At 47.4% G+C, this 9,312-nt stretch overlaps 1 protein-coding gene across 6 annotated transcripts in view; it reads right to left on the bottom strand.

Moving 5' to 3' along the window:
- Positions 1-297: 297 nt before the first annotated feature.
- Positions 298-9,312, bottom strand: part of LEF1 (lymphoid enhancer binding factor 1) — a 118,235-nt gene continuing 109,220 nt past the window's right edge. For all 6 annotated transcript variants that reach the window (XM_047799638.1, XM_047799637.1, XM_047799641.1 and 3 more), the window contains one exon: positions 298-1,453. Coding sequence is in view for 3 of the 6 variants with exons in the window: in XM_047799637.1 (XP_047655593.1) it covers positions 1,374-1,453 (80 nt within the window). In the remaining 3 variants the exon portion in view is untranslated. The remainder of the gene's footprint in view (positions 1,454-9,312) is intronic.

The following is a 9,312-nucleotide window of genomic DNA, read 5'->3' as shown; positions in this document are numbered from 1 at the left end:
TTGAGAACTGGTGTGCTCTGACCACAGGCTGCACTGGAACCCCCCTGCGGTGCCGAGAACCCATGAGGATGTCTGGGTGCTCAGGGAGGGAGACTAGCCCCCTCTGAATCCTATGGCCCTGGCTTAAATCTGCACCTAGGAGTAGGTGGCGGGGGTCCAGGCCATATAGGACCTCTGAGGTCTGCCACCCTGGAGGGTGGGGAAGGGTCGGCCTGCCCCTAGCATGTGGACACACCATCCCTGGTCCCCCATTACCAACTGCAGACTATCAGGAAACTTCACTCTTAAAAAAAAAAGTTGTTTTTAAATGTTTTATTACAAAGCTTCTTTTAAAAAATGCTCAGCACGTTAACTCAAACTGGAATGACAATCGTTAGATGACAGTTTGGGGCAAAGGCTGTGCCTTGCTATTAAAAAAAAAAAAAAAGGTACATCAATGCTCATTTTTAACAACTGGCATAAAATCCCACTAATTGGCTAATAAAAACATACAAATACAGAACATTTAAAGTAATAACAATTCAAGTGCTGGGCTTTTTACAAGAGGGTGAGAAGGAAAGAAATGAAAATTCACTGCAAACTGGTCTGCTTAAAGTATCTGTTAAGGTTTACCATTAAAAAAAAATCATAAAAAAAATACAATGAAAGAGGACTGCCAACTGCCACCCACAGAGTGGACTGGCTGTTATGTTTATTTAGTTCTATCAGACACCTTACAAAAACAGAGGCCACTATTTGTTACAGGTAATTCTTGGAGAAGCCACTTAGCCGACAAGGTATCGCTCAAAAGGCTTCATTTTGTTTTTATTTCAAACTTTTCCAATCTTTGAATTTGACTTAAAAAGCTCATAGCTAACAAAATATACAAGAAAATTAAAACTAAAAAGTGTAAATTAAAAAAATTTCAAGTTTAAAAAAAAAGCAAACAGAAGATTGATCCTTTTGCACTGTTAAATAAAAGCTTGAGAAAGAGAAATGCAGACAGAAACGGAGGGGACTCTTCCACAAGTTCCCCGCCAGGACGCTGAGGGCTGCGCTGCTGCCACGCCAGGTGCTCGGGGCAGACAGAAGTAGCCAGTGACTGTCCTTGCCAGAAGGTCACAGGTGTGGATGCAGGATGCTCTGGGAAGTGCACGGCAGAGACAGGGAAGGAAAGCTGCTCAGCTGACCCGGGGCCTGCTAGCATTCTCATGTGCTTTTTTTCTTTCGAGAAACCTTTTATGCTTTATTGTGGAACTTGGCTCTTGCAGGAGATGAAAGGGGGTTTGGCAGTGATTGTCTTTATGGATCAGCCTTTCTAGCAGTGACCTCAGGGTGAAGCTGGTAGTCTCCCTTGGGGTCCACTGGGCAAGCCATGGAGATGGGCCGGGTTTTCAGCAAGCTTCCATCTCCAGAAGAGGTCCCGGGGTCGCTGCCTTGGCTTTGCACGTGGGGAATGAGCTCCGTTTTCCACCTCAAGAAGGAACAGATAAAATGCTGTTAATGTGAATCTCCTATTGACTTTTACAGATTTTAACCTCTAATCACAAAGAGCATCTCGGGATGTCTGCATTTTATCAATCGACTGCTTTGTTGATTTGGTGATGGTAACACGGACTGCCCCATGGCAGCCCCAGATCCTCAGACTATGGTAGAGAGGAAGTGTACTTTATTAAAATGCTTACTTTACGTACATTCCTCAATTAAAAAAAACGTCTGTGTGAAAAACCTCAGGCGGGGATGGCTAAACATGCGTTGTAATGGCGGCAGTGGCCAGAGCAGGGGCCACTTGTCATTCTCAGTCCACTGTGGGGGCCACTGTACACGCTCACATGAAGCTAAGCCGCACTCGAGTCAGGCAGTGTCCCGCATACTCTTGCCGTGCGACCAGGGTGTTCTCTGTCCGCCGATGTTCCATCTGAGGCATGTGAGCCTTTCCTATTTCACCTCAGACTTCTCACTTCTCAAGATTTTTTTTCTTCCTAACCACTAGGATCTCTAACATTATACTTGGAACGTACAAGTATTTAAAGATACTGCTGATGATGAGGGGTGTTCAGAAGGGAGACTCCTCAATCCCCAAAGCTTTAATAATCAGATTTAAAAAGTGACCCATTGTAACAAGATGAGACAAAGAGAAAAGGAAATGAAAGCCTCCCAAGTTCAGTTCCTTCCTGGAGAGCATCTGCCTCCCTTGCTTTGACCCTGGGGAGCCGACTCATCCAGCTGCAGGAAATACCTATTCTTCATGGACCCCAGCAGCAGACGAGTCTCAACTTTTTGTTTGCAGTGACCTTGATAGGAGCAGACATTTCTTTTAAAAAGTTAATTCTAAGTAGTGGAGTGGATTCCTTTACACTTTTTATTTAACTGGGAAAGAGCCTTACAGGAGAAATAAAAAGAAGCATTGGCAGTTTAATAATGAAAACTAAACTTTGGATGGTGAGTTACAGTCTGCTGCGATCTGCAGTCTGGGTGCTGCGGGGGAGCTGCCCCAGGACGGGCTCAGCCCCTGCCTTTAAGGGGCCTGGAGCACACAGGCGCACACTGGGTGCTGCAGTTAGGACAATTCTCAGCTAGGTGTTAGCATGATCACTGCGAACCGCCACCAGTGCGGTCCCTCAAAATGACTGATCAGAACAGTGGCAATTCTGTTTACCTGGCTGGCTACTGAACAAACCAGACAAGCAAACACAAAATGGGAGAAAATCAGCCACAGCATGTTGTCAACTGGTCTTCAATGACAATTCCAATTCCTATTCTCCTGGAAAACTAACCTTTCCCCCTTTCTCAGGCAACTGCACTATAGTGCTGTGGTCTTTTAAAATGTAATCAGAGTACAGATGCTCCACACAGGAGGGTGGAGGAGTTGCGAAGGGCCCGGCTTTACCAGGAGGCAGGAGCAGAGGCTGCACACTGATGAAGGCGCAGCCCGCAGCTTCCTATCCACACTGACTCTCAAAGGTCTGTCTGTTCTGGGGCTATGCTGGTGAGGGATGGCGGGGCAGCTGGACACCAATGCTCCCAGTCAGAAGAGACTGGCCTTGGCATCCAGGAGTGTCTGCCTGCTCACAGAGACAAACCGTCCCTCTGTTGGGACCTGTCCCCACCCCAGCCTCAAGTGAGGTGGTAAAGACAACCGGTGTGGCTCTGTGGTGGCCCCCAGCCTCCGCACCAGCTCACCGAGTCATCCTTTTCCCTCTTCGTGGCACCCACAGGGCCTTCTCCTCTTCCCCTCTTGAGCTGAGCACAATATAATTGCTAGAACAACCCTTGGCCAGGTGGCCATTCGGCACAAGGATAATACATGCTTCCTTGGAAAGAATTTCAACATCCTTTAATAAAGCCATTTCTTTCTACAGTCCCCCATTTCCCCACCATTATTTTATTATCTCAGTATCCTTACAAATCCTCACAAGAAGGTTGGTTTCAGAGATGCTCTTACAACCACCAACCAAAAAGCAACTCCTCCCCACCTGAGGCACTCTCCTGATAACACACCTAGTATTTAAAAAACTTGCAAGGAAATTCTATCAAATAAGGCACCTCATTTGAATCTGGTTTCTCCTTTAAAATACAGGGTCACCATGGCAGCAGACCAGTCTTAGCTCCAAAGAGAAGAAATGGGGGCCTTCCAGTGCCCCCCACTGTTATCTGTGTTAGAGACCTGAAAAGGGTCAAGTTAAGATTCTTTTCAAGAAACCACAAGCATGAGGCTCAGGAGACTGGAGACTCCCCACATCTAAGGCCTCACTGGGGGCTGTGGCTGAGGTGGGGTGGCAGGCGAGCCCCAGCGTAGCCCAACCCAGCAATGGAGTCATCATCAGAGCCACAGTGCAGCTGCCGCTTCAAAGGGAGCTCAGAGTCTCATCTGATGGCCGTCAGGCTTGGGGTCCCTCCACCACAAGTCACATGTGGGTCGTGCATAGAGTGGATCTGAAGGGGCAACATGAGAAAATGTCCCCCTCCCCGCAACCTGGGAAGCTCTCCTGGACCAAACTCCAATCCTGACAAAATATCCCACTAACCCACATGGAACCAGGAACCCAAGCTTACTCAGTAAAGGGGAATCTCAAGATTTTAGGAAGGACCTGCATCTGGGAGATGACCAGCTCCGACTCTGAGGCAGTAGGGCCTTCTAGGCCTTGGCTCAAAAGCCATGAGGAAAGGGGAAACGCCTCAGAAGGACAAACATAAGCTTCTGCTGGAAGCTGAATGCTTTGCCAGCCCACACCCTTTGGGTTCCAAAGCCCAGACCCCCAACCCAAGCTGTTCCCCAGCAGGAGGGGCAGCACGTGGAGAGGAGGGGTGACATGTGACACAGGACCTGCAGGGTCCGCCAGAGATGGTGCAGGCCAAGTGGGGACAGCAGAGTGCGCGGGTGAGCACCCTGTGCCAAGACCCCAGGACCTCCCCTTGCTGTCACATAACCTCACCTCCTTGTCCAGAAATGGTTAAGAGGCCAATAAGGGACTTGGAATAAGAGATCCTTCCTCTCCCTCCCAAAGGAGCAAGAACTTCAAAAAAGTTTTAAATTAAGACGTGAAATTTGAGGAGAGTATCCGAGATCAGCCTGTGAGAGTGAACAGAGGCAGAGACTCTGATTGTGAAGATCACCTCACAGCAGCACAGCACACCCCTCATGCCAACCGCCTGAGGTGTTTGGCCTCGCCTCTGGGCAAACTGACAGTTGGCTGTTTGCTATTCCGGGGCATAAACCCTTGAACAGAGCAGAGTCCTGTGTTCAGGCAGAGGGGAACAGATCTGCAGAGCAGGGAGTGAGCGGGACAGAGCTGGCAGGCCCCGTCATTCCAAAGGGAACTGAGCCATTCGGTCATCAATGGCTGCGCTGAGGGGACCCTGAGAGAGTCCCCAGGCCTCCCGGCTCCAGTTGGGTCACAGAAGCTGGTGAGGAAGAAGGAAGGAGGGCAGTGGGTGCTGGGCACCGCTGCGCCAGGCACCGGGATGGGAGCTTCACATGCATGATGTCATGCCATCACAACAGCTGTGCTGATCGCGGCCAGTTTTCAGAGGGCTTGGGCTGAGCGGGGTGAAAGGTCTTGCCTAAGGCCACCCAACCTACACGTGGCAGGACTGGCTTTTGAGCCCTAAACCCAAGTTTCCTCCACCACACCTTAGAGCTAAATTCTTGCTCATTCTCTTCTTTTGGCCAGCCTGCCTGCCTTCCATGCATCTGTCTGCCCATCTGAGTCACCAGCAGCACTGGTGCTGTGCAGGTGGAAGCAGTCTCCATCTAGACCACGGCCCATCCAAAGGTGCTATGCTCTGTTTGAAAGCAAGATGAGCCACCAAAGGGCATAAGAAATTAACTTTGAAATTTAAATCTCTAAGACTGAAAGTATAACCTACAAAAGGCAACCTCAGGTCTTTGAGAGTAACTATTACCCAGCGTTTGAGAAACGAAAAAATGATAACATGTGGTTAAGAAAGTCAGTGCAAGTCTGCTTTCAGCAGCCAAATTCATCCTTAAGTCCTGGCATCCAAACTAGACAGTCGCACAGTACCCTAGTCACAAGCTCTGATGCAAGATGATTCCCAGGAAAAGAGATTTTGCAGAATTCTTAATTGGTCTTAACTTTCCACCTGAGGTTCTGTAAGTAGTGTGAATCTTGCTTTTACTGTGAACATGCTGTGTGAGGTTGGAACAACAGGGATGGAACTAATACCTCTGGACCACACATTCTGGGGAGAGGCTGGTTTCCATCTGCAGCTATCGGTTTCTCTTCCTGACCAGCCCCGTGTGTCTCCCCGTGAGGACGAACATCACACTGGTTGGCTGGGCCTCCCAGAGCAGGTCTCACCCGCCAGCTCCTTGCCTCTGCTGGAAACCCTACAGAGGAATTCTCGGCAAAGTGCAGAGCAAGAGAGCCTCAATGTCCATTTTTAATTTTGCAGGATGAAGTGCTTCAGGAGGACAATAACTATGGAGACTCATTTATCTACCTCCAAATTCTTTAGCCATTTCACCTTTTCATAAAGTCTCCCACCAAAGACACTAACTCACCTTTTAAAAGTGAGGCAACAGAATTAATGCACAATTTTTTCCTTTGAAACCAAGAATTTCTACTGTCACACTTAATGTGTGTATGAGTCTGCGTCTCTAGGGCCGCGTGGCCTGGGGAGGCAACTCTGCATTGTGGTTCAGAGCACGAGATCTGAGATGGTTGGTGGGCTGGGTGAAGCCTGGCCTTCATCGTACCACGTGGGTTATCCTGGGCAGGTTAATCAACATACCAAACCCCAGTTTCCTAGTCCATAAAATGGAAACAGTCACTACATCTCATCGCACGTGCTGAGGGGATGAAAGGAGGTAACAGATGCAATAGGCTTGGCTTGGCGAGTGCCTGGCACCTGAAAGGACACAATGAATGTTGGTGTCTGTAGTGGGTGGAGACTTGAGTTAAAGAGGAACAGACCCAGGTCTGCATGAGACATCCTGCACACCAGCCACATGGCCCTGGACATTTCTGATGCTTTCTTATCCCTCAGACAGGACAGGGATCCCTCTCCGTACTGGGCTGCCATGAGAACGGGATGCAGGGGCTTCGACTAGGGCACCCAGGACAGAATATGTGGTCTAGAGGTGATATTTCCATTTCTGTCGTTCCAACCTCACACAGCATGTTCAGGGTAAAAGCAAGATTCATACTATTTATAGAATTTCTGGTGGAAAATTAAAACCAATCAAGAATTCTGCAAAATCTTACGAAATATTATAACGTCTTAATGTCTCCAGAAATACAATGATAGCTGAGAAAAGTAATCCCAAGAGAGCAAAAAAATGTGTTATAGTCACAGAGAATATATCTAAAAATTTAGAAAATTCCAGATTAGATTTAAAACTTACGCAAAAAAAAAGTGGGCAGTATTGTTTGACTGAGATACTTTAATTCTTTTCCTCATTCTATCAAAAAGAATAAGTGACTTTGCTAGGGCTCACGGACAGTTCAAGCAGGACTACCCCACTCATCTTTATCTGTTACCTGGCAGCTTCAGACCTAAAGGACACAGCTGAGGAAAAGGGAGCGGAAAGGCCTCAGGCTCTCACTGTAGTATCAAGAGATGCATGTTTAAAAAAAAAAAAAAAGTTCCCGTCAGGCACAGTAGAAATGAATCCGACTAGGAACCATGAGGTTGTGGGTTCAATCCTTGGCCTCACTCAGGGGGGTAGGGATCCGGCGTTGCTGTGAGCTGTGGGGTAGGTCGCAGATGTGGCTCGGATCTGATGTTGCTGTGGCTCTGGCGGAGACCAGTAACAACAGCTCTGACTGGACCTAGCCTGAGAATCTCCATATGCCACTAGCGTGGCCCTGAAAAGGAAAAAAAAAAAAAAAAAAGGACACACAGACTTACCCTTCCTAATAACAGTGCCCTCCGTACCCCAACGAAATCCATTTATTTATTTGTTTTTTTATGGCTGCTCCCATGCCATGTGGAGGTTTCCAGGTTAGGCGTCAAACTCTGAGAGCTGTAGCCGCTGGCCTATGCCACAGCAATACCAGATCCGAGCCATGTCTGTGACCTACTCCACAAGCTCACGGCAACGCTGGATCTTTAACCCACTGAGTAAGACCAGGGACTGAACCTGCATCCTCATGGATGCTATTCAGATTCGTTTCTGCTGAGCCACGATGGAACTCCAGATCCATTTCTTTTGAATTTATATATTATTCAAGCGAGCTTTGTTTTCTGGTTCCCACATCCACAAAATGAATCAGAAGGAACAGATTTACTACTTTAGGGGAGGCGTACAGTCCTAGACAGAACAGGAAGACCTAGTAAGTTAAAAAGAGCAGGTTTTAAAAAAAAAATCCCACATTACTTGAGGTCATTTAGAACAGGGTCAGATAGTGTCATTTCCTTACTACCATAGATCATATGTAGAATACATGCACTGCAGAATAATGGCATGGGGCATTAGAAAATATTTAGTTTTTGTGTACTCTGTTGAAGAAAGAGGTGTACCCAAGTGTTAAAATGAGAAATTACAGCTTTAGGTACTTAAGGAGGTAAACTTGGAGTTCTTTGGGAAACTCCATTATCCAGAAGGATAATTCCCTCACATTTTGAGATGGCTCAGTAAGAAAAAACATTCTATTAAACCAAACTTGTCCAAAATAATTTAATTCTATGAACTATTCTTACAAGCACTGATCTTAATTTCATGGGTTTTCATGAACAATACTAAATATTATGTATCTCAAGAGGGTTGTAGCAAGCCTCTTTCTTTCCTCCATCTCCTATTATTTTTTAATGGCACGTGATCACTCTTGCTACAGCCAAGGGTTCAGTTCCGTTTCCTGTTTCCCAAGGAAACTTAAACATAATCCTAGCTCTTCTGACCATTAAAGAGGGAAAAAGAATTGAGGGAAAGGATACTACAGCACAGCAGCGATTTGAAAAGCTTTCACCGAGTGTCTGATCCTCTCTTAGTTCCTTCAGTAATGCACAGCTGCCTAGGTCAAATCCCCCCAGCCACCAGCTTATTAGTGAGCTGTGGTGGACATCTGCAGGCTTGCAGCCTGCCTCCTTCTTGATTGTCCCAACTCCAGCACACCCACGGTTGGCGCTGCGAACCCCCAACAGCCACTCTGTACTGTGTGACCATCTCCTCTGCAACACTTGATTACGGACTGGGGTCGAAGTTTAACTCAAGCTGGGCTAGCCAGGGTCCCTTCTCTGTAATTTGAAGGAATTATCTCTTTGGGAGACTGATACTGTAACAACACAGAGTTTGGGGTTCTGGAAGTGCAGATCAAAGAACAGAGGAGGTCATTCTATGGAAGGAAGGGTGTAATTTTAGTGGATGGAGCAGACAAAGGAGACAGAAAAAGCATTTGGACAGTTCTCCCAGACCACCTTCTAGTAGTTTCCTTGGGCCACCTGCCCTATCGTCTTTGGCTTCCACAAGGTGCTTCTGCATCCCTAAGATAGTTTTCCTTAGACTAGCATGGGTCGTTTCTGCTCCTTGTGGTCAAAAGGCTCCCATCACATGAACACTCACAAGGCATCCTGGAGATGGGCTAGAACCTGAAAGCCTGCAGTCTGCACACAATTCACTGGAACCCGGCAGTGCCGTCAGACAGCCATCTCTGTCTAAGACAGTGCGATCAAGGTGGCCTTCGCTGTCAATGTCTGAATTTCCCACTAGGGAGTCCCTAGTAAAGACACTCTAGTTGAGTCACTGCTGTGCGAATCCTCTACAAGTTGAGCAGGTATTTGTGGACAAACATCAGAGGAGGGGAGACACAGGTGGGCCACTACCTCAGACAGGAACAGGCCGAGTTCCCTTGGGATCTTGACAAGACAAGT

This window comes from Phacochoerus africanus, chromosome 10, assembly GCF_016906955.1.
Source record: "Phacochoerus africanus isolate WHEZ1 chromosome 10, ROS_Pafr_v1, whole genome shotgun sequence".
NCBI lineage: Eukaryota > Metazoa > Chordata > Mammalia > Artiodactyla > Suidae > Phacochoerus > Phacochoerus africanus.
This window is presented reverse-complemented; position numbering and strand designations above follow the sequence as displayed.